The 25,798-nt window shown below is 40.3% G+C and overlaps 1 protein-coding gene and 1 long non-coding RNA gene across 2 annotated transcripts in view; one reads left to right on the forward strand and one right to left on the reverse strand.

The window, feature by feature from the left end:
- On the reverse strand, positions 1-24,303 carry wu:fc38h03 (acetylcholinesterase collagenic tail peptide). The gene is made up of 17 exons (XM_034160509.1): positions 24,176-24,303; positions 23,972-24,078; positions 21,494-21,616; positions 21,305-21,349; positions 21,168-21,194; positions 18,014-18,085; positions 17,861-17,923; positions 17,745-17,771; positions 17,610-17,654; positions 17,054-17,089; positions 10,185-10,265; positions 9,725-9,821; positions 9,500-9,639; positions 9,289-9,408; positions 7,627-7,756; positions 3,887-3,989; positions 1-150 (listed from the first exon to the last, which is right to left on the reverse strand). The coding sequence occupies exons 1-17, from the start codon at positions 24,276-24,278 to the stop codon at positions 81-83; spliced, it is 1,389 nt and encodes a 462-aa protein (XP_034016400.1). The 5' UTR covers positions 24,279-24,303; the 3' UTR covers positions 1-80.
- The window catches only part of LOC117501596, a 24,507-nt gene continuing 4,391 nt past the window's right edge, over positions 5,683-25,798 (forward strand). Inside the window, exons 1-2 of the long non-coding RNA XR_004558046.1 lie at positions 5,683-5,692; positions 16,928-16,933. This is a non-coding gene — a long non-coding RNA (uncharacterized LOC117501596). The remainder of the gene's footprint in view (positions 5,693-16,927; positions 16,934-25,798) is intronic.

The raw sequence follows: 25,798 nt of genomic DNA on the forward strand, positions 1-25,798 counted from the left end.
ATTGTTTATTTGGGTGGAAAAGCCTCTTCAGTAGTAAGCTAAAGTGTTCATCACTAGAAGGAGAAATTGCAAAGTTGCATTCAGGTGAAGTACTTGCAGCCAGTGGAATCGATGAGGCAGGAGTTGGTGCATCTGAGCTGCCCAAAGGATCTGCAGAGGACACATGGGGTGGTTTGAAATGTGTAACTGGATATGTGTGTGTATGTGTGTATACTTGGCTAATCTAGAAATATTTACAGCTTTAACCATGGCATAAAAATGATGCTGATGCTGAAGGTTTGGTGCTGTGCACCAGAATCTCAATTTTGCATAAAGAGTTCATAATATTCACATTTTCACAAAAGCTAATATAGATACTGGATAATCTAGACATAGATATTAAAAATATTCCATAGTTACTGAAGTGAAGCATCATAAAAATACTAAACCTTTAAAAGTGCCTTGAATTTTTTATTTTTAGCCCCTACCTGTAATTTCACGACCAAAGCAGTGCTTTCCTACTCAGACACTCCTCCCTAACCCTCTCTGCTGCTCTCTCCTTCCTCTGCATCAAACGGAAGGAACGTCAGTTGGAGCTTCAAGTCTAACTGCTCTCTATGTGGGACATGTCAGCTGTATGTCAGACCACATTATTGGTCAGAAATATTTTTTGCCTCAAAATCTGATTCCTGGATGCTGCTCTGCATCATCTTGGAATAAAAATCCAACGTCTTAGTGATGCAGTGAGGAGCAACGGTTTCACAGGGTGGGACATATGTGCAGTAAATGGCAGACTTGGAAATCTCATGCATTATGTACATGTGCAGATAGATTAGGAATGTGAGCAGGGGACTGGAAAAGCTCAGAGACCAGAGGGAGTGTTGCTTTATTCTCTGCACAGAGTGCTGTTAAACCACCTAATCTTTAAGGGGCAAATACACTCAACAAAAATATAAACGCAACACTTTTGGTTTTGCTCCCATTTTGTATGAGATGAACTCAAAGATCTAAAACTTTTTCCACATACACAATATCACCATTTTCCTCAAATATTGATCACAAACCAGTCTAAATCTGTGATAGTGAGCACTTCTCCTTTGCTGAGATAATCCATCCCACCTCACAGGTGTGCCATATCAAGATGCTGATTAGACACCATGATTAGTGCACAGGTGTGCCTTAGACTGCCCACAATAAAAGGCCACTCTGAAAGGTGCAGTTTTATCACACAGCACAATGCCACAGATGTCGCAAGATTTGAGGGAGCGTGCAGTTGGCATGCTGACAGCAGGAATGTCAACCAGAGCTGTTGCTCGTGTATTGAATGTTCATTTCTCTACCATAAGCCGTCTCCAAAGGCGTTTCAGAGAATTTGGCAGTACATCCAACCAGCCTCACAACCGCAGACCACGTGTAACCACACCAGCCCAGGACCTCCACATCCAGCATGTTCACCTCCAAGATCGTCTGAGACCAGCCACTCGGACAGCTGCTGAAACAATCGGTTTGCATAACCAAAGAATTTCTGCACAAACTGTCAGAAACCGTCTCAGGGAAGCTCATCTGCATGCTCGTCATCCTCATCGGGGTCTCGACCTGACTCCAGTTCGTCGTCGTAACCGACTTGAGTGGGCAAATGCTCACATTCGCTGGCGTTTGGCACGTTGGAGAGGTGTTCTCTTCATGGATGAATCCCGGTTCACACTGTCCAGGGCAGATGGCAGACAGCGTGTGTGGCGTCGTGTGGGTGAGCGGTTTTCTGATGTCAATGTTGTGGATCGAGTGGCCCATGGTGGCGGTGGGGTTATGGTATGGGCAGGCGTCTGTTATGGACGAAGAACACAGGTGCATTTTATTGATGGCATTTTGAATGCACAGAGATACCGTGACGAGATCCTGAGGCCCATTGTTGTGCCATACATCCAAGAACATCACCTCATGTTGCAGCAGGATAATGCACGGCCCCATGTTGCAAGGATCTGTACACAATTCTTGGAAGCTGAAAATGTCCCAGTTCTTGCATGGCTGGCATACTCACCGGACATGTCACCCATTGAGCATGTTTGAGATGCTCTGGACCGGCGTATACGACAGCGTGTACCAGTTCCTGCCAATATCCAGCAACTTCGCACAGCCATTGAAGAGGAGAGGACCAACATTCCACAGGTCACAATTGACAACCTGATCAACTCTATGCGAAGGAGATGTGTTGCACTGCATGAGGCAAATGGTGGTCACACCAGATACTGACTGGTATCCCCCCCCAATAAAACAAAACTGCACCTTTCAGAGTGGCCTTTTCTTGTGGACAGTCTAAGGCACACCTGTGCACTAATCATGGTGTCTAATCAGCATCTTGATATGGCACACCTGTGAGGTGGGATGGATTATCTCAGCAAAGGAGAAGTGCTCACTATCACAGATTTAGACTGGTTTGTGAACAATATTTGAGGGAAATGGTGATATTGTGTATGTGGAAAAAGTTTTAGATCTTTGAGTTCATCTCATACAAAACGGGAGCAAAACCAAAAGTGTTGCGTTTATATTTTTGTTTAGTGTAGCTGCTGGCTGGTTTATCAATGTAAAATGTCATTTTGGACACCTTTAGTTTTCTAAGAAAAGAGTTCTGTCTGTGTCTGCTGCTTTAAAGTTACGGTGTGAGGGCTACTTGTGAGAAGGTGATGGTCTAGTGGTGGGCTTGACACCAGCAAATCCTCAGTTCAAACCCCTGCCAGGCTGGAAAATTGCTAAAGGCCATTGGGCAAGATTTTGAATCCTCCTATTGTGCAGTTGATTGCTTTGCACAGAGTGCAAATTGGGTCACAAATCCAACTCAGACCACTTTTTAATAGCATATGAATTTTACCACAGGCCAAAATCTTCTTTGTCCCTCAGGCCATCAGACTGTATAACTCCTCACTCAGGGGAGGAGTAGTAACAGGAAGACATAGGTCAGGCATGAAAGGAACAGTATTAGGCATTATACCATTACTGATCAGTATGTCTAGTATTTATAGTGTATATTTATATTTGCAAACTGTTTTTCTTTTTTACTTTCACTTTTGGTACTCTGTGTGCTTCTTACCCTGTGTGCTGCTATACAACGCTGCTGGAACTCCAATTTCCTTGAGGGAGTCTTCCCAAAGGATCAATAAAGTTCTGTCTAATCTAACCTAATCTAATATAATGTAATCTAATCTAAAATATGGCCATCAGCTGTTGCGAAGAGTTTGCATCCATCCGTCCGTCTGTCTGTGCTCAGCATAACTCCAGTCCTATTACTGCCAGGGTCTACAAATTCACATGGAGCATTCTTGGGACACAGGGCTTGGACAACTTCCAAGATGGATAACATTGACCTATTTTAAAAGGTCAAAAGGTCACATTCTGTTTCCTATTTTTACGCTCATACAGCCGAGGGCATGTTAGTATTGCGCTATATTTTCCCACTTGCATTTACACAGAATGATGACACTTTTAGGATGTTCATCATGGGAAGACAACCCCATGCAACTGCAAAAGTTTGATAAAACAAATTTTGCACAATATGGCCCTTTTAAATAAAAGTAAGTCCCTTCAGCTGCTTCCTTGTTTTCACTCAGGGTTGCCACAGCAGATCCAAGGTGGGTCCACATGTTGATTTGGCACAAGTTTTACACCGGATGCCCATCCTGATGCAACTCCACATTACATGGAGAAATATGGCAGGAGTGAGATTAGAACCAATGCAGAACGATAATTTGTGCAAGTGGCCTGTGCTGCAGGCTAAACTTCTTTGTAAAATATTTAACATTTTGCTGTATCCATTCTGTGACACATTCAGGCAAAACACATATTACATGTATTCAGCAGCAGATTAAGTCACCACTTTTACATTTGTGCATTAGGTCGATGTCAGAGAACTTACCCAGGAAGATAGGATTTGCAGGTTTGATATCCAAAGTCCTTTCCATCGCACTCTTCCATACCTTCATGTCGGTAGCCATCTCCACAGTAGGCCCACTTACAGTCTGAAGTAAGAAAGGGAAAAAAAAAAGAGGTGAGGGTAAAAAGGAAGGGGAGAGAGAGAGAGAGAGAAAGACTCCTCATCGGTTTGGCACTTCTGTGCATTTCAGTGCCAAGATCGATTTTCCTGCTAATTTAATGGAGCAGATTAGCAGAAAGTAAGAGGATGACAGAAAAGAGATTAATGAAGATATAAAGGTTTATTTGTTCATTTGATCCTCTGTGGTGGGGATTCGGTCTCTGTGGTGCGTTGCCGTGTTTGTGTGCAAGATGCTTTATGAGCAGCTGTTCACATGGCGGCGTGCTGCTGCTCATGCGCCTGCATGTACAACCCCTGGCAAAAATTATGGAATCACCGGCCTCAGAGGATGTTCATTCAGTTGTTTAATTTTGTAGAAAAAAAGCAGATCACAGACATGACACAAAACTAAAGTCATTTCAAATGGCAACTTTCTGGCTTTAAGAAACACTATAAGAAATCAAGAAAAAAAGATTGTGGCAGTCAGTAACGGTTACTTTTTTAGACCAAGCAGAGGAAAAAAATATGGAATCACTCAATTCTGAGGAAAAAATTATGGAATCACCCTGTAAATTTTCATCCCCCAAATTAACACCTGCATCAAATCAGATCTGCTCATTGACATTGACCCTATGTGTCTTTTTGCAAGGAATGTTTTTGCAGTTTTTGCTCTATGATAAGATGCATTATCATCTTGAAAAATGATTTCATCATCCCAAAACATCCTTTCAATTGTCCAAAATATCAACATAAACTTGTGCATTTATTGATGATGTAATGACAGCCATCTCCCCAGTGCCTTTACCTGACATGCAGCCCCATATCATCAATGACTGTGGAAATTTACATGTTCTCTTCAGGCAGTCATCTTATAAATCTCATTGGAACGGCACCAAACAAAAGTTCCAGCATCATCACCTTGCCCAATGCAGATTCGAGATTCATCACTGAATATGACTTTCATCCAGTCATCCACAGTCCACAACTGCTTTTCCTTAGCCCATTGTAACCTTGTTTTTTTCTGTTTAGGTGTTAATGATGCCTTTCGTTTAGCTTTTCTGTATGTAAATCCCATTTCCTTTAGGCGGTTTCTTACAGTTCGGTCACAGACGTTGACTCCAGTTTCCTCCCATTCATTCCTCATTTGTTTTGTTGTACATTTTTCGATTTTTGAGACATATTGCTTTAAGTTTTCTGTCTTGACGCTTTGTCTTCCTTGGTCTACCAGTATGTTTGCCTTTAACAACCTTCCCATGTTGTTTGTATTTGGTCCAGAGTTTAGACACAGCTGACTGTGAACAACCAACATCTTTTGCAACATTGCGTGATGATTTACTCTCTTTTAAGAGTTTGATAATCCTCTCCTTTGTTTCAATTGACATCTCTCATGTTGGAGCCATGGTTCATGTCGGTCCACTTGGTGCAACAGCTCTCCAAGGTGTGTTCACTCCTTTTTAGATGCAGACTAACGAGCAGATCTGATATGATGCAGGTGTTAGTTTTGGGGATGAAAATTTACAGGGTGATTCCATAATTTTTTCCTCAGAATTGAGTGATTCCATATTTTTTTCCTCTGCTTGGTCTAAAAAGTAACCGTTACTGACTGCCACAATCTTTTTTTCTTGATTTCTTATAGTGTTTCTTAAAGCCAGAAAGTTGCCATTTGAAATGACTTTAGTTTTGTGTCATGTGTGTGATCTGATTTTTTTCTACAAAATTAAACAACTGAATGAACATCCTCCGAGGCCGGTGATTCCATAATTTTTGCCAGGGGTTGTAGTGGAAACTCTAACATACTTTTTATTTTCAGAAAAGTTCACACTTTTTTTCAGACTAATGTAAGGTGTGTGTTGTGTTAGCCCAGCTACTTTTCTCAAGGTCATGTCTATAATGCTAAATCAAATTTGAACTATTTTACTGGACCACCCTTGTCTGAATATATGCTTTGTACCGCTGATCTGGATCAATATTTGGACCTGGACCAAAGTACAACCATAAAAAGACAGTCACTGGATCCTGCGCACTTGCCTTTGCTCCTGATAATAACCTTGATCCTGGTTTGTCACCTTTGTTTCTAATTGCTGACCTGTGATTATGATCATTAACAGTCATTACTGATCACTCATTGTTGATCCTGATCTTTGATCCTGGTCAGTCAATTTTGATCCAGATCTTAGGCACTTATCACTCATCTTTGACCCCAGTCTTTGATTCTGATAGCTAATATTTATTCATGTTCCTTACCTTTGATCCTGATTGATGAATGTAGAAGGCAATTGCTGAACTTTGGCCCAGAGAGCTGAACATTGATCCTAATCATTGAACATAGATCCTGATCACTCACTTTTGTTCATGTTCCTTACATTTGGTCATGATCATTAAGTTTGCTCCCGATCATCTTTAATCATGTTTCTGGACTTTGATCCAGACAGCTGGACTTACAGTGCATCCGGAAAGTATTCACAGCACTTCACTTTTTCCACATTTTGTTATGTTACAGCCTTATTCAAAAATGGAGTAATTTAATTTTCTCCCCTCAATATTCTACTAATTGCACCCCATAATGACAAAATGAAAAAAGTCTTTTTGAAATTTTTGCAAATTTGTTAAAAATAAAAACACGTTCTTGGTCACCTCCCTGACTAAGGTCCTTCTCCCTCAATGACTCAGTTTAGATGGGTGGTCAGCTCTATGAAGAGTCCTGGCGGATCCAAACTTCTTCCATTTCCAGATGATGGAGGCCACTATGATCATTGGGACCTTCAAAGCAGCAGAAATGTTTCTGTACCCTTCCCCAGATTTTTGCCTCCAGACAATCCTGTCTCAGAGGTCTACAGACAATTCCTTTGACTTCATGCTTGGTTTGTGCTCTGACATGCACTGTCAACTGTGGGAGTTTTTGTGTAGACAGGTGTGTGTCTTTCCAAATCATGTCCAATCAACTGAATTTACCCCAGGTGGACTCCAATTAAGCTGTAGGAACATCTCAAGGATGATCAGTAGAAACAGGAAGCACCTGAGCTCAGTTCTGAGCTTCATGGCAAAGGCTGTGAATACTTTTGTACACGTGATTTCTGACTTTTTAAAAATTTTAATAAATTTGCAAAAATCAAAAAAAAAAAAAAAAACAAACAAAAAAAACTTTTTCACACTGTCATTATGGGGTATTGTGTGTAGAAGTTTTAGGAAAGAAATGAATTTCATCCATTTTGGAATAAGGCTGTAACAACATAACAAAATGTGGAAAACGTGACGTGCTGTGAATACTTTCCAGATGCAAACTTTGGTCTAGATCACTGAACTTTGATCATGCTCCTGGACTTTGATCCTTTTTGTTGATCTAAGATTATGATTTCTTTGATCATGATTACAGGATCAAAGGAATCAGGCTTATGGCCCATGCCTCAAAGTGGTCTTCCAAGTCTAACTAAAATCAGTTTTTATGTAATCCTGCCAACAAACAAGTAAAAAAAACAAACAGTCACAGACGGTCAGGTCAAATCCTTGTAGTGGATAATAAATGGCTGTACATAATTAAATTTTGCTGATCCTATCAGCTGATGGCATTGAGAAGCTCTTGTTAAAGGTCATGTGTGCATTTGTTCATGAGTGACGTGACTCACTGAGACAAGCATCTGTGACGATCTGGTTCCCATCGTCGCACTCCTCTCCATGCTGAGCCTGGACCTTTCCATCCCCACAAACTCCAACCCTGTCCGCAACTTTCTCTGTGGACTGGAACGACTGGAACGGCTGCACGAGCGAAAACAAGTGCTGATTTGACATTTCAGGTACAAATTTGTTTGTGCTTTCCAAGTGAAAAGACAGCTTTTGCTTTATCATCATCATCATCATCATCATTATTATTAATTTATTTTTAAACAACATTTTTATGTAACCTAGTTACATACTCGTATAAGTAGATATCAAACAGCTTTCTTGTTTTTTTAGTCAGATAAACCAGAGTCCTAGTTTTATGGCTTTTGATGTGTAAATCTGTAAAGCTTTGTACTATAAATTTTATTCGATAATTCATAACTTGCAAAACTGGTGATTTTAATATGCTAAAGTGTTACAATCAATTAGAATGTCTAAATTTTGAATTTTAATCTCATAATACTGATTTAGAAAGTCCTATTTATAAACTCTTACTTTTGACTAGTACCTCATTAAAATAACTCATAATGACTCATAATTTGACTTTTGTCATTTTTTTACATTCCATAATTATCAGCTCTTCGATCTCATCATCCTCATTATTATTGTTATTATTATAATTTATTTTTAAACAATGTGTTTATGTAACATAGTTACATATAAGCAGATATCAAACAGCTTTCTTGTTTTTTTTTTTACTACTGCGAACCCGTGTCCTAGTTTTATGGTTTTTGATGTGTAAATCTGCAAAGCTTTTTACAATAAATTTTATTCAATAATTCATAACTTCCAAAACTGGTGATTTTAATATGCTAAAGTGTTGTAATCAATTAGAATGTCTAAATTTATAATTTTAATCTCATAATACTGAATAACAATGTCCTATTTCTAAACTTTTACTTTTGACTAGTATCTCATTAAAATAATCCATAATTTGACTTTAATGTAATTTTTTTATATTCCATAACTTTCAGCTCTTCTTCCTCATCATCATCATTATTATTACTATTAATATTATTATTAATTTATTTTTAAACAACTTTTTTAAGTAGCCTGGTTACATAAAAGTAAATATCAAACAGCTTTCTTATTTTTTTACTCCTGTGAACCAGTGTCCTAGTTTTATGGTTTTTGAGCTTTGTAGTATAAATTTTATTTAATAATGTATATCTTGCAAAACTGGTGATTTTAATATGCTTAAGTGTTATAATCAATTAGAATGTCTAAATTTTGAATTTGAATCTCATAATTTCGAGTTAGAAAGTCTTATTTATAAACTCTTACTTTTGACTAGTATCTCATGAAATTAACTCTTCACCTTTTAATCTCATAATTTGACTTTTAATGTAATTTTTTTATATTCCATAATTGTCAGCTCTTCTTTTTCATCCTCATCACTATTATTATTATTATTATTATTATTATTAAATTATATATTTATTTTTGCAGGAACAAGTTTCTCCAAAAGCAAAAGCCAGCTTTGTCATTATAGTACTGTTTTAAAAAGTATATCATAATGTGAGAGGATACATCAAGATGCTGCTATAAAAGTGATATTGTGTTGAAATGTTGCACCCCTACAGGAAAACATTTGTATTACATTTGCCCGATACGTCAGTATTGATTACCTGTATGGGCTTCCACCCAGTTTTATCTTTGAAGTAGAGGGCTCGTTGGTCCTTCCTGAACACTATTGAGTTGTCTGCATTCAGGTGGCCCATCTCTTCTTCACTGTTCACCACAAATATCTACACATACAGGAAAAGTGAGAGATTAAATCTTTGCAGCCACACACTCGATGTGGATCCAGAAGGCTGTTTATGATGAGCGAGTTCTTACTGCAGGGACTTTATTTGGGCTATCACGCAGTGTATAACTTCCATAGGGGGCACTGTTTTCTCCAGTCGGGGGGTTACACTCACAGCGACCTGGAGGACCTGGGAGACCTTTATCTCCTTTTTCCCCGACTAAGTAGAGAGCTGAAATGCAAAGAGTACAGCAGTGAGGATGATCAAGCCTGGAAACTGTACTGCCCCATGAAACTGGTGGTGTAAACTGTGTCACCTGAACCAGGTGCACCAGGTGGCCCAGGATGACCGTTTGGACCTGGGGGTCCTTGTGGCCCTATCGCTCCGGGAGCTCCAGCATGTCCCTTTGTGCCCTGTGTGAACAAGGCACCATCTCAGTGTTAGAATATGCACTGAAGGTGACCTACAGTGCGTGCCTCTTATAGTTTGGATTAGTCCATGTGTGCAGAAATAAATACATGGACTGAAAAGGTTTAAGACTCCAGTGACCCCTCAGCCCACCATGAAAGTCTATACTTAGAGCTGAATGAATTTAGCCTGGGTCACTCCGGAGAACAAGGAGGGTGAGAGTGCTGTACACCATTTTTAGCAGACGCCTGTGTGAGAATGTGAGTGGTGTCAGGATGTGTATATAGCAAATGTTAAATCAGGTTCCTAAAGGCACCAACCCCGCACACTTGTGCATCATTTCCATTCTTCTTATCCTCGTTCCTCACCTGTTTGCCTCTCTTCCCTGGCCGTCCTGTGGGTCCTCTCTTGCCTGGGACTACTATTCCTCCCTTTGGCCCCTGCTCCCCCTAGAAAAGCAGCACAGCTCATGAATATTCAGTTTAATTCTAATTACCCGCGGCCATCAAATATGGCCATCGGGTATTGTGAAGGCTTTGCGTACGTCCATTTGTCCGTCTGTCTGTGCTCAGCATAAGTCCAGTCCTGTTACTACCAGAGGCTTCAAATTTACAGGGAACATTCTTGGGACACAGACTTTGGACAAGTTCAAAGATGGGTAACCTTGACCTATTTTACGAGATATTTTACAACGTTAAAATTCACATTCTGTTTCAATCTGTTCAGTTTTGTTTTTCAGGGGTGCGGATGTGACAGCCAATCAGAGTAGAGCTGCCCCGTGACGTCAGTGGCTGCTCTCTCCAAAACCGCTTCATTTGTGTGTGTATTTTAAGTTGGTTCCACTCCTCCAGCTAAGGCAAAGGAGTCGGTATCGGGTTATTTGGTCATACGACTTTTAGTCAGGATTCTGACATTTTGCTGATTGGCTGAGACACGCCGCTCTCTGATTGGCTGGAGCCTTTGTTTGCAACGTAGCACTGGTCCTACAGTCTCTGGAGGAGTGGAACCAACTTACATTTTCGGCGGTTACGCCACAGCCAATCACAGAGCGTGGCGTGATAGCCAATAGCGGCCGACGTATCAGATGGACCAATCACAGCCATGTTTTCAAAAACACGCTACCAGTCTCTTTGTACAAGAAACTGTGGTACCAGTGCTATGTGTTTATATGGATGTTTCTCATATATTATAAGAAAGCTAGCAACAAATAAATGCTTCTAAAACTGAAAACACTGTTTTTGGAACCCAGTAACACCTCTGAACATATTTACAAGATATTTTGCAGACATTAGCATGATGACATCACAGGATGGTAGCTCGCTGCAAAGCTCAGTTTCATTTGTATGTAAATATAACCTCTGTGTCATATATTATGTAAATGCTAACGAGAAATAAACACTTCTAACACTGAAAACGCTGTTTATGAAACCCAGTAACACCTCTGAACATATTTACAAGACATTTTGCAGACATTAGCATGATGACATCACAGGATGGTAGCTCGCTGCAAAACTCAGTTTCGTTTGTATGTAAATATAACCTCTGTGTCATATATTATGTAAATGCTAATGAGAAATAAACACTTCTAATACTGAAAACGCTGTTTATGGAACCCAGTAACACCTCTGAACATATTTACAAGACATTTTGCAGACATTAGCATGATGACATCACAGGATGGTAGCTAACTGCAAAACTCAGTTTCGTTTGTATGTAAATATAACCTCTGTGTCATATATTATGTAAAAGCTAGCGAGAAATTAACACTTCTAAAAACTGAAAACGTTGTTTTGGGAACTTAATAACTCTGCAGTCATTTAATCAATCAATCAACCCTTTTCTTATATAGCGCCAAATCACAACAAACAGTTGCCCCAAGGCGCTCCATATTGTAAGGCAAGGCCATACAATAATTATGAAAAACCCCAACGGTCAAAACGACCCCCTATGAGCAAGCACTTGGCCACAGTGGGAAGGAAAAACTCCCTTTTAACAGGAAGAAACCTCCAGCAGAACCAGACTCAGGGAGGGGCAGTCTTCTGCTGAGACTGGTTGGGGCTGAGGGAAAGAACCAGGAAAAAGACATGCCGAGAAGGGGGGCAGAGATCGATCACTAATGATTAAATGCAGAGTGATGCATACGGAGCAAAAAGAGAAAGAAACAGTGCATCATGGGAACCCCCCCACAGTCTACGTCTAAAGCAACATAACCAAGGGATGGTCCAGGGTCACCCGATCCAGCCCTAACTATAAGCCTTAGCGAAAAGGAAAGTTTTAAGCCTAATCTTAAAAGTAGAGAGGGTATCTGTCTCCCTGATCTGAATTGGGAGCTGGTTCCACAGGAGAGGAGCCTGAAAGCTGAAGGCTCTGCCTCCCATTCTACTCTTACAAACCCTAGGAACTACAAGTAAGCCCGCAGTCTGAGAGCGAAGCGCTCTAATGGGGTAATATGGTACTACGAGGTCCCTAAGATAAGATGGGACCTGATTATTCAAAACCTTATAAGTAAGAAGAAGAATTTTAAATTCTATTCTAGAATTAACAGGAAGCCAATGAAGAGAGGCCAACACGGGTGAGATATGCTCTCTCCTGCTAGTCCCCGTCAGTACTCTAGCTGCAGCATTCTGAACCAACTGAAGGCTTTTTAGGGAACTTTTAGGACAACCTGATAATAATGAATTACAATAGTCCAGCCTAGAGGAAATAAATGCATGAATTAGTTTTTCAGCATCACTCTGAGACAAGACCTTTCTGATTTTAGAGATATTGCGTAAATGCAAAAAGGCAGTCCTACATATTTGTTTAATATGCGCTTTGAATGACATATCCTGATCAAAAATGACTCCAAGATTTCTCACAGTATTACTAGAGATCAGGGAAATGCCATCCAGTGTAACGATCTGGTTAGACACCATGCTTCTAAGATTTGTGGGGCCAAGTACAATAACTTCAGTTTTATCTGAGTTTAAAAGCAGGAAATTAGAGGTCATCCATGTCTTTATGTCTGTAAGACAATCCTGCAGTTTAGCTAATTGGTGTGTATCCTCTGGCTTCATGGATAGATAAAGCTGGGTATCATCTGCGTAACAATGAAAATTTAAGCAATACCGTCTAATAATACTGCCTAAGGGAAGCATGTATAAAGTGAATAAAATTGGTCCTAGCACAGAACCTTGTGGAACTCCACAATTAACTTTAGTCTGTGAAGAAGATTCCCCATTTACATGAACAAACTGTAATCTATTAGACAAATATGATTCAAACCACCGCAGCGCAGTGCCTTTAATACCTATGACATGCTCTAATCTCTGTAATAAAATTTTATGGTCAACAGTATCAAAAGCAGCACTGAGGTCCAACAGAACAAGCACAGAGATAAGTCCACTGTCCGAAGCCATAAGAAGATCATTTGTAACCTTCACTAATGCTGTTTCTGTACTATGATGAATTCTAAAACCTGACTGAAACTCTTCAAATAGACCATTCCTCTGCAGGTGATCAGTTAGCTGTTTTACAACTACCCTCTCAAGAATCTTTGAGAGAAAAGGAAGGTTGGAGATTGGCCTATAATTAGTTAAGATAGCTGGGTCAAGTGATGGCTTTTTAAGTAATGGTTTAATTACTGCCACCTTAAAGGCCTGTGGTACATAACCAACTAACAAAGATAGATTGATCATATTTAAGATTGAAGCATTAAATAATGGTAGGACTTCCTTGAGCAGCCTGGCAGGAATGGGGTCTAATAAACATGTTGATGGTTTGGATGAAGTAACTAATGAAAATAACTCAGACAGAACAATCGGAGAGAAAGAGTCTAACCAAATACCGGCATCACTGAAAGCAGCCAAAGATAACGATACATCTTTGGGATGGTTATGAGTAATTTTTTCTCTAATAGTCAAAATTTTGTTAGCAAAGAAAGTCATGAAGTCATTACTAGTTAAAGTTAATGGAATACTCAGCTCAATAGAGCTCTGACTCTTTGTCAGCCTGGCTACAGTGCTGAAAAGAAACCTGGGGTTGTTCTTATTTTCTTCAATTAGTGATGAGTAGAAAGATGTCCTAGCTTTACGGAGGGCTTTTTTATAGAGCAACAAACTCTTTTTCCAGGCTAAGTGAAGATCTTCTAAATTAGTGAGACGCCATTTCCTCTCCAACTTACGGGTTATCTGCTTTAAGCTACGAGTTTGTGAGTTATACCACGGAGTCAGACACTTCTGATTTAAAGCTCTCTTTTTCAGAGGAGCTACAGCATCCAAAGTTGTCTTCAATGAGGATGTAAAACTATTGACGAGATACTCTAACTCCCTTACAGAGTTTAGGTAGCTACTCTGCTCTGTGTTGGTATATGACATTAGAGAACATAAAGAAGGAATCATATCCTTAAACCTAGTTACAGCGCTTTCTGAAAGACTTCTAGTGTAATGAAACTTATTCCCCACTACAGGGTAGTCCATCAGGGTAAATGTAAATGTTATTAAAAAATGATCAGACAGAAGGGAGTTTTCAGAGAATACTGTTAAGTCTTCTATTTCCATACCATAAGTCAGAACAAGATCTAAAATATGATTAAAGTGGTGGGTGGACTCATTTACTTTTTGAGCAAAGCCGATAGAGTCTAATACTAGATTAAATGCAGTGTTGAGGCTGTCATTCTCAGCATCTGTGTGGATGTTAAAATCGCCCACTATAATTATCTTATCTGAGCTAAGCACTAAGTCAGACAAAAGGTCTGAAAATTCACAGAGAAACTCACAGTAACGACCAGGTGGACGATAGATAATAACAAATAAAACTGGTTTTTGGGGACTTCCAATTTGGATGGACAAGACTAAGAGACAAGCTTTCAAATGAATTAAAGCTCTGTCTAGGTTTTTGATTAATTAATAAGCTGGAATGGAAGATTGCTGCTAATCCTCCGCCCCGGCCCGTGCTACGAGCATTCTGACAGTTAGTGTGACTCGGGGGTGTTGACTCATTTAAATTAACATATTCATCCTGCTGTAACCAGGTTTCTGTAAGGCAGAATAAATCAATACGTTGATCAATTATTATATCATTTACCAACAGGGACTTAGAAGAGAGAGACCTAATGTTTAATAGACCACATTTAACTGTTTTAGAAGACATTTTGCAGACATTAGCGTGCATGCTAACTTCCGCTAACTTAAAGCTAACTTCCTATGGAGTCTCCACTCTGCTCAGCGTGCCGCTCTCGTCAGAGAGACATCACTGCTATTTTGGTATTGTGGGATAGCTCGCGCCCACAGATTGAGTTCGCAGGACTACTTTCACCACACTAATCAGTGTGCCTCTCTTGTTGAAGCGACAACACACAGAATGTGTCTCTTCCCAGATAGATCTATTTCAGTGCAGCTTCTTGTTCTGACTTTAACACTAAGTTAACACCCAAGTCTTTCATCACCAACTTTAAATGGTAATCAAATCATTCCAATCGTATCTTTCTGAACTCTTCCGCATCAAACTCCATCGTGTCAATGTTTACAATGTGCTTGAGCGATAACAGGTGAAGTGCTCATAAACTTTAAGCTTCTTAAATATTTATTAAGGCCACTCTTAAAACTTCAGTTATCTTTATCATTTTATTACAGGTACATTTTAGAATTAATTTAGATGAGATATTATCTCACAGGTATATATCCCAATTATCTGGGAACTACTTTTTGTGCAGGAATTCATGAAGCACGTCAGCCGCGGGTGCACAATAACAAAGAAACTGGATAGTTGTTTGGCCAAAACGAGAACATCCACATTTAGCTTGCCATAAGCTAAGCTAGTGGCGCGCGTGAGAGTATGTGGAGTTTCATTAATACCTGCAAATGCACACAGGGTTATCTACAAATATTCATTGATTTGCAGAACATGAACAAATGATGATTTGGTTTGAACATGTACAAATTATATGTAAGACAATAGGATCTTAATAATTAATTAAACAACTGCAAATAATAAAGAACACAGTGCTCATACGGTCGAGGGTAATTTAACATTGCATTATATTTTTTAATTTAAATGTGGTCTAGTGATGTTATGTCTGAGACTAAAGCCCCGAAGCTTGTGTTGAGCAGAGGGGGGCGTGTCCAAATGAAGCTGTATGACTTTTCAGAATATCATGTGACCAAAGAGAAACAAGACCTCGCTTGGTTGAAATCACACCACTGTTTTATTTTATGTTAATTTTATGTTTTGTTATTTTGTGTCATGATTCTATGAATCCTGAAATGAGGCCATCTATTTAGAAGTGAACATTCTGAATCGATTCCCCACAGAAAAGTTTGAAATATTTTTATACACACACACACACACATATACATATATATATACATATATATATATATATATATATATATATATATATATATATATATGCATATTTTCTTGCAAAGAAATATTATGAGTATTTCCCCATTTCTTCAAATACAATAGTCATCATTACTAAATAAACAGAAAAATCATAACATTTTAGCTACTTCTAAAAATGTTTAATAAAAAAATTCAAAATTATACACTGCCCTCTCACTGGCCCAACACAAAAACTGTCATTTCTCAGTCACTCAAATACTCATTTTATTGCCACAATGACAGTTAGGCACTTTTAAATAATGCACAATAAATTTACCCATGTTGTCGATGCTGATTATGATACTACTGACTACTACATCTTCTTTGTCTTTCGGCTGTTCCCGTTAGGAGTCGCCACAGCAGATCAATCGTTTCCATCTCACCCTGTCCTCTGTATCTTCCTCTGTCACACCAACCACCTGCATGTCCTCTCTCAGCACATCCATGAACCTCCTCTTTGGTCTCCCTCTTCTCCTCCTGCCTGGTGGCTCCATCCTCAGCATCCTTCTCCCTATATACCCTGGGTCCCTCCTCTGCACATGTCCAAACCATCTCAATCTCGCCTCTCTGACTTTGTCTCCAAACCGTCCCACCTGAGCTGTCCCTCTGATATGTTCATTCCTAATCTTGTCCATTCTTGTCACTCCCAAAGAGAATCTCAACATCTTCAGCTCTGCCACCTCCAGGTCCACTAAAATTCAGTGTGCACCCTCCAGCTCATAATGAAGGTGCTACAAATGACCACTAGATGTCAGTAGTATCTAATGAGCTGTTAAATGAGGCTTGGAGTAACAAAGCCTTTGATGAAGCAATTGGCTGGGAAGCCTTGTCAAGCTGACCATCACTAATGTGATTTTTATTTCACAGATCTTACCTTCTGTCCAAGCATCCCAGGCAAACCGACTGAGCCCTAAATGAAGACATGAAAACTAAAATTGATAAAACAAATATCTTTCACAGCACAAAAGCACACATAAGGGTTATTATGTTCACTTAATTTCACTCTGAGATAGAGTGCGTATAGAAATAAACAGCGGTGTGCAAACCTCCCTCAGAAAGCCCCTCTTTGGATTCCAAACAATAGCTGAAAACTCTAAGCATCACCAATTTGCCTTGTGACATAACAGCACGGGCAGAGGCACGGAATGTTCAGGCCATAGGTTTACATACACCCTGTCCAGAAACTTTCAAACTTAATTTCCAGCAATTTCACACATATCATGTGACCAAACAAAAGGTTATCAAAAGGCTCTTCCAATGAATAGACTTTTACCCCTAATTGTGCAGATTAGTTATGCAGAAGCTTTTAAAAGAAAATCCATCAATTTCCATGAATTTGTGTTTAAAGAGTCATTTATCTTGGTGTATGAAACTCATAAATGCATCCTGGAACCAATATATTTTCCCAAAATAATGACTTCTGTACTAACCTTATCACCCTTTGGTCCTGTTGCTCCAGGCTCACCACAAGCACCCTTTCAACAGAGAAGAGCGGAAACAGGATTACAATTGAGGCTGATATTTACATCCTGACAGCTATGATGGACCATGTGATTCAGACTGACCTTTTCTCCTTTGTAACCTGATAAACCCTGAGGAATCACATTACAGAGAAGAAAATCTGACAATCATGAGGCGAATGATTCAAATTATACTGTGGTTGCTTTAATATGGGTCTAACCTTTAAACCTGGTGGTCCCCTCAATCCTGGTAATCCCATGAGACCTGGATCACCTTTCTCACCCTATACCCATCGGAACAATGTATGTTTAGATGTTTATTTAGCGTGTTTTTGTCATATACATTTAAGCCATATACCCATGATGAGACTCACCTGGAGTCCTTCAGCACCAGGCCATCCCCGTATTCCTGGCTTACCTGGAAGACCTGGGGCTCCTGTACGACCCTACAGAAAAAAAACAATCATTGGACAGATTTAAGATTATTAATGAGACTACCTGGGGGAAATAAGGGTCATAAACACTAGCAAAACAATTTAATGTAAAGGAGACAACCAATGGTGTAGAAACCTAATGTGCAAAGCACTGGCAACTTCACAATGAATTTCAACAACCCCACCATAACCCTCCAATGGGGCCTAAGGATCCACATAACCCGATCAAGAAACTGACTTTTGCCTTTTAAAATTCTGTTTTCAGCCTCCTTTTCTCATATTCGCTGACTCATCCGGTCGCCATAGCATCCCCAGTTCCCATAACACCCCAATTCGCATATTACCCCAATTCCCACAGCACCCCCACTTGCCATAGCACCCCCAATTCCCATAACACCCCCACTTCCCACAACACTCACAGTTCCAATAACACCCCCACTTGCCATAGCACCCCAAATTCCCATAACACCCCCACTTCCCATAACACCCCCAATTCCCATAACACCCCCACTTCCCAAAGTACCCCACTTCCCATAACACTCACCGTTCCCATAACACCCCCACTTGCCATAGCACCCTAAATTCCCATAACACCCCCACTTGCCATAGCACCCCAGTTCCCACAGCAACCCCCAGTTCCCAAAACCCCCAGTTCCCAAAACACCCCAGTTCCCATAGCACCCCACTACTCATAACATCCCCAATTTCATAACACCCCCACTTCCCATAGCACCCCCAATTCCTATAACACCCCCCACTTCCCACAGCCCACTTCCCATAACACTCACCGTTCCCATAACACCCCCACTTGCCATAGCACCCTAAATTCCCATAACACCCCCACTTGCCATAGCACCCTAAATTCCCATAACACCCCCACTTGCCATAGCACCCCAGTTCCCATAGCAACCCTCAGTTCCCAAAACACCCCCAGTTCCCATAGCACCCCACTACTCATAGCACCCCCAGTTCACATAACATCCCCAATTTCATAACACCCCCAGTTCCCATAAGACCCCACTTGCCATAGCACCCCCAGTTCCCATAACACCCCCAGTTCCTGTAGCACCCCCAGTTCACATAACATCCCAATTTCCATGACACCCCCAGTTCCCATAACACCCCCACTTGCCATAGCACCCCAGTTCCCATAACACCCCCAGTTCCCATAATGCACCACTGCCCATACCACCCAAGTTCCCATAGCATCAATGCAACATTGTCTATGCAGTACAGAGGAAGCAGCTGAGCAGTTTCCCACCAATCATATCTGTAATTAGTTTTCTTTAGCACACCACTTTGATTTGGTATAGAAAACAATATGCACCTTTGCATATTGTTTTCAGTGCTGTGTGTCCCTGTATGTGTGTGAGGAAGAGTTTTGATCCATTGTGTCAAAATTCTGGCCCAGTGTTTATAAACGGGGACATTTACAATGACTATTTCAAGGAGTTGGTTAAAAGTACACACCAGCTTGAAGCCGTGTGCCACCTTTATATTGGTCACATGAACTTTGACCTTGGGTGAGCATGAAAGGTCAAAGTTAAGGTCAAGTCCATACGGATTAAACACAGTGGAGGTGTTGTGTATTATCCAAAGATAAAGTGGTTACATTTTGGACCAAATTTATAAAATTTCAAGGTCACACAGAACCACATTATAAACTCTCAGTATATCACAAAGAATTAATTTCCATGAAGCAGTGTCAATCGTGTAAGGTGCAGATGTTGCACTGGCTGATGTTTTTAATTAAACATTAACCTTTTTCTTGTTAAACATTAACCACAACATGGTGAGAATGAGAAAGGAGAGATGACAGCCCAATTTACAGAAAGAGCAAAAAGAGTTTAAACAGTATCCTGACGAGGTCATTTGTTAATAGCCATGTAGTATGAAAAAAGAAAAAAGGTTTTCTACATTTGCACTTGGGCCCAATCAAAGTGGGTTTTTTTTAGTATTTGACATTGTTACTTTTATCAGCTGTACTATATGTGGGAATAAAGAGATGATGTCACCCTGGAAAACTACTTAAAAAATTACTTTTACTAGAAAGTTGCTCACTCCAGTATTACATCGTTATATCCAAGCGAGATCCACCAAGAAAAACCCTTTGGTGCAAACCTGTCGTGCACCGGGGCAAAACTTCAAGAGGCAGGTCAGGACTGGAAGCATGCAGACACCACGCATCACCACATCCACCAAACCATGGAACCTCCCGAGGTTCTGGAAAGCAACCAGTAAGGTGAACAATTGATCCATCCCTACTTCTTGGAAGTAACCACGTATCTGCTGCAACCAGGTGAAACGTGGACCACCCCTGTGGCCTTTACCTGGGATCCTCAACACTGAGGCGCCTGCATACTGGATGATGCCCAGGGTGCACCACATGACCAAAATGTCACAGCTGATGTTACCCGACTTCATGGGTGTGATTTATGAATTATGTGACAGGTCCAAAAGATAACTTGATTTTGCCCCATCACCAATTCCCTGTAAATACATTATAATGTTGCATTACAGTGACACCTGCACAAAGGCGGCAGAGCTGCAGTCGTGTTGGTGGTGTGCTCCCATTAAATGTGCCTTCATTAAAGCAGCAGCCTGCAGAGACACTGTTGGACCTGCTTCTGTGCGGAGAGATTTATCATAGCGAGCCAAAGCACTTAGGGAGATTAAAGTGCAGAAGTGGTGTGCCGGATGGCCTGGATCAGCAGGACTAGACTCCAGCATCAGGGATAATGGAACCAGGCCAAAGGAAGGAGGCACCGGGAGGAAAGGATGGGGGGGTGATAGAGAGGACAGGAGCGGCAGGACGACAGGAGACATCAAAAAATGCGATCAAGCTTTTCTACGCGGTCAAAGAGGCTGCCGCGACTAATGTGGCATGACCCATTTAGCATCCGCGGATGATATTCTGAGCGCATATAGACAAATCACATCATGGAGATTGAGGATGCATCGAGAGGACAACAGAGTTACAGAGGCAGAGAGCGGATCCAGATCCCATTATTTCAAGGACATGCTGCAGGAAGTGAAGGAGCCGGATCGAGACGAGGGAGAGAACGAGACATGCATGAGGGGACGAGAAGCTCACCTTTGGCCCTGGACGTCCAATTTCTCCCTGGAAGAGGACAAATAAGGAAAGAGGAGAGGCAGCGCGTCAGAGCGTAGAGGCGCACAACGACACACTAAGCGCACGTGCACATTAACAGTTCAGTGTAGACGGCAAACCTTCTCTCCTTTTGGTCCTTGTGCGCCAGGTAGCCCGCTGTGGCCCTAAAAGTGATACCAAATTCATATATAACGCATTTCCTCAGTCAAGCACGCATTCTGAGCAATAAAACTGATTTGATTCAATTGAGAAGTGAGAATGTTTCATTTACATACCAACATTCTGATGCCTTTGATGCAGGGACTTACCTGTGGACCGTGAGGCCCTGGAGGTCCTGGTGGTCCAGGTAAACACCCCGTCATCACAGATTTATATTGTTGCTTCTCCTCTTCTGTTCCGTAAACACTTGGCTCGAAAAAGATAATTTCACTCTTAAAAAACAAACAAACAAAAAACAGAAAATCTGACGCAGTTAATGTGACAAAAACATGCTTAAGTTGTTATGCATATGCACATAATAATACAGTTGGGGGGTGGGGAGGGGGGTTCAAATGTTTGAAAATGAAAAGAAACAATTGTGTGACAGTGTTTTAGGGCCACACTGAATTTTAAGACTTTGATTATGAAGTCGTAATATTATGAGAATAAAGTTGTAATATTACGAGAATAAAGTCGTAATTTTACAAGAAAAAAAAAGAAGAAGAAAGAATAAAGTTGTATTTTCATGAGAAAAAACAAGTTTCCCGGTGGACACACATCAGCACAGCTAAAGTAGGCTAATGCTATTTTCATTTCCGAATCAAGATTTTTTCTCTATCATAAGTCCAAGTTTTTTTCTCGTAATATTCTGACTTTATTCTTGTAATATTACGAGAATAAAGTCATAATTTTACAAGAAAAAAAACTTGTAATATTACAAGAATAAAGTTGTATTTTTATGAGAAAAAACAAGTTTTCCAGTGGACACACATCAGCACAGCTATTTTCATTACCGGAATCAAGCTTTTTTTCTCTTTCACGATTACGAGTGTTTTTTCTTGTAAAATTACGACTTTATTCTCAAAGTCTAAAAAAAAAAAAAAAAAAAAAAAAAAAAAAAATCAATGTGGCCCTAAAACTGTTGTACAATTGCAACAGTAAATGATTCATTGTCAAGAAATATAAAATAAATAAATAAATAAATAATTCACTGTTATGAAATATTAGAAAAACAAAACAAGGGCTTGAAATATATATTCATGGTTTCAAAACACAAAATGATCTAGATTTTGAGTTTTGTTTTCAAGACATTGCCTCTTCAGTCAAAACTGGTGCGATCACTTCACGTGACCCTGAAGCACCCACAAGTTTGCTTTTGAGCAGCTAAGCTTCTAACTAACTCCTTCCTGGATGGCTGAGTAGCTTCCTCAACACAAATTTGAACAATTCCTACCAAAATTCATGTACTGATAACTCAGTGAGGAGGAGAAACAAAGCTATTTGAATGTTTCACTGTTCTGAAATGTCAGAAAGACAAAATGAAACAATTGCTTCAGTTGATGTTTCACTGTTCTGAAATGCCAGAAATACAAAATGAAGCATCTGCTTCAGACAATGTTTTGCTGTTCTGAAATGGCAGAAAGACAAAATGAAACAACTGCCTCAGATAATGTTTCACTGTTCTGAAATGTCAGAAAGCCAAAATGAAACAATTGCTTTAGATGATGTTTCAGTGTTCTGAATTGTCAGAAACACTAAATAAAGCACCTGCTTCAGATAATATTTTGCTGTTCTGAAAAGCAAGAAGAATGAAATAAAAAAACTGCTTCAGATAGTTTCATTATTGTAAAATGACAGAAACACAAAATGAAACAACTGCTTCAGACAGTGTTTCGCTGTTCCAAAATGCCATGAACACAAAATTAAATGTGATGAAAAGTGTTCAGAGAGTGTAGCGATTCCACAAATGTTACCATTAAATTCAGTAACAGTAAAAACTTTATGAAATTGTTTCTATAAAATGGTAGTTCCTAAAATATTCAGTTTTCAAATGTTAGAAAACAGGAAATCAAACAACTCCTTCAAAATACACTGTTTCGATATGGTTGAAACAGTATAACGAACAAGTGCTTCAGAAAATATTCACTGCTTTTAAATGTCATATGCACCAGTAGCCTCAGAAATTCTATTCAATTTATTGCTATAGAACCAAAGCACAACACAATTTGCATTCAAACGCTCTTGACTCCAGACTGTACCAACCCCACAATTAAACACATTGTAAGGAAATACTTCCTACTAATTTCTTTTCAAAAATTTGTACTTTAAATACAAAAATAAACTGTTATGTAAGAAAAAGGTTTTTTTTTTTAATATTTTAGAATATTCAAGAAACAATTGCTACAAAATTTACTATTTCAAAATGTTTGAAACACAAAGATAAACAATTGGCTCAGAAAAGATTCACTGTTTCAAAATGCTCAAAACAACAAAGAAAATAATTTGGTCACAAATTCCCTGTTTTGTCATGTTTGAAACAGCGAAACAAATGACAAAAAAAAGTATTTTGTCATTCGTTTTGCTGGAAAATGATTCCCTACTTGAAATGCTTAGAACACAACGACGGTGATATCTGGTAATCTCCACTCGAGACATGAAACATGTTCAGCAATTTAAAAATTATTTTTTTTAACGTTAAGGTACTGCTGGCCCTTCTCGACTGTGGGACCCCACAGAATGATTTCCTGGCTACGGCCCTGGTGATGCTGATGGTGCATGCACACGCTGACGTGCTCCAGAATACCTACAGGGTCGCCACGCCTCCACAGCAGAAGGGGCGGGGGGAAGAGTGGTGGTGGGGGCGGTGACAGACAACAAGGGTCGATCCTCATTGGCTCATTCTGCAGCCTGGAGACTGAAAGCACAAAGCGTGACAGAGTGCCTGTCAGAATGATTGACAGGTCGTGAAACGCACACGTGCAACAAGTGAGGGCGTGCACGCTGCCTTATACCTGAACGGGGGTAGAGGATGCTGTCCACGGAAGAGAGGTGGGAGAGGGCCCACGCAGGAACCACAAGAAGGTGGACGGACACCGCAAAGGTGATGGGGTCCATTGTGTGTGTGCACGTGCCCCCCTGAAACGCACGACAGAAGTTGTCAGTGACACTTTGCTTATTGTTGGAGCTGCACATTGCAGCAGATGCTGTAATTCCAACCGTGCGTGGGGCACGCACGGTTGGGGCACGCACGCCCCCTCCCCTTCCTCAGTCCCACGTGCCACATTTAGACCACCACCCAAATTAAGACGCACTTCTGCAGCGCTCACAGATCGGGAATTGATGCAAAAGCAGCGATCAAGGTACAATCGGATCTATCTTACCTTCCAGAACTGATCCACGCGGTGTGGTGCAGACTGTGGCTCCTCTGGCAGCTGGTGCAATAAATCCGATCCACTTAATCGACTCGCTTTCCTCCACGGTCAAAAACGACAACTGCAGAGAGAGAGAGCAGCAGCACCGTCCCACGGGGTCTGAATCCACGTGGGGGATGTTGCACCACCTCTGCGTGGATCTGCTGCGGCACCGCTGACTGAATAACAGCATGGGCACTGATACTTAAGTCTGCACAGCAGCTACTCTCTTTTTTTGGCACGTTTTTCTTTACGGAGCCGGTGATGTGCCGTCAGAGGTGAAACAGCGCCATCTGCTGGCCGTTTTGGTGCATGCAGGATACCGCCCCTGGCTGTCAGTGAAATTGAAACACAGCAGTTCAACCTTCTCAAATTCTTCCTTGCATGCACAGTGAGGAAAATCATGCACTGAAGTTGCTGCAGTAAATATAGTGTAAAGCTCATTCACTCATCAGGATTAAAACATATGAAGTCATGGACACAGCCTGCGTCTCTGCAAATCAGTATGCAAAATGCATGAATATTTAGCTCACAAATACATCCCCTCCCCACCTCGGGTATTATTCTAGCACAAACAAAAATCATTTGAAAAATCTATAGCCTTTTTCCTGCATTCTAAAGCAATCTTGGTAGCTAAATCCTGACACTCTAGTCATCATTTTCATGCGACAGTTTTTATTTTAAATACTGAAAATATTATTCTGCATGCAGCAGTGTTTATCAATCAGCCTTTGTTACCTTTCCTATATTTTTTCACACCTGTGAATGTGAAGCAAAAATGACGAGTATCTGTAGAGCCACTGAACAGAGAACCATTTGGGTCCTCCACCTCTCAGGTTTTTTCTTATGTTCTGGTTCAGTCTTAGCAGGTAGACTAGTAGTACCAATATGTAGTTTTGATTCCCAGTCATATTAACATCCATGTCCTTGGAGAAGACACTTCTACATTTTCCAGCCAGCTGTAACCAACCTTAGCTGGGGAAGTAACCTGCAATGGACTGGCGTCCTCTCTAGGGGAAGTCACAGATGGAAACAAGTCAACTCACTGCACACCAACTCAATGCATATTTTTATCATGACATAATCAAGATATAGCAAAAAACAAAGAGTATTTTTTGCAAAGCAAATGTTTTATAAAGACCTTAATGTAATCAGAGTAAATTCTATACACAGAATGTAAACAAGTTTAATCACCAATTTGATGCATTTTACAATTGATCACAG

The sequence above is a fragment of the Thalassophryne amazonica genome, chromosome 20 (genome assembly GCF_902500255.1).
Source record: "Thalassophryne amazonica chromosome 20, fThaAma1.1, whole genome shotgun sequence".
Lineage (NCBI taxonomy): Eukaryota > Metazoa > Chordata > Actinopteri > Batrachoidiformes > Batrachoididae > Thalassophryne > Thalassophryne amazonica.

Bases quoted from the DNA above. Each gene is read 5' to 3' on its own strand.
- wu:fc38h03 (XM_034160509.1), bottom strand. From the start codon at position 24,278: ATGGACCCCATCACCTTTGCGGTGTCCGTCCACCTTCTTGTGGTTCCT. The intron at 17,090-17,609 runs GTTAGTACAGAA...GTCTTCATTTAG, and splicing joins CAGGACCAAAGGGTGATAAG to GGCTCAGTCGGTTTGCCTGG. The intron at 9,640-9,724 runs GTGACACAGTTT...TTTGCATTTCAG, and splicing joins ACCTGGTGCACCTGGTTCAG to CTCTCTACTTAGTCGGGGAA.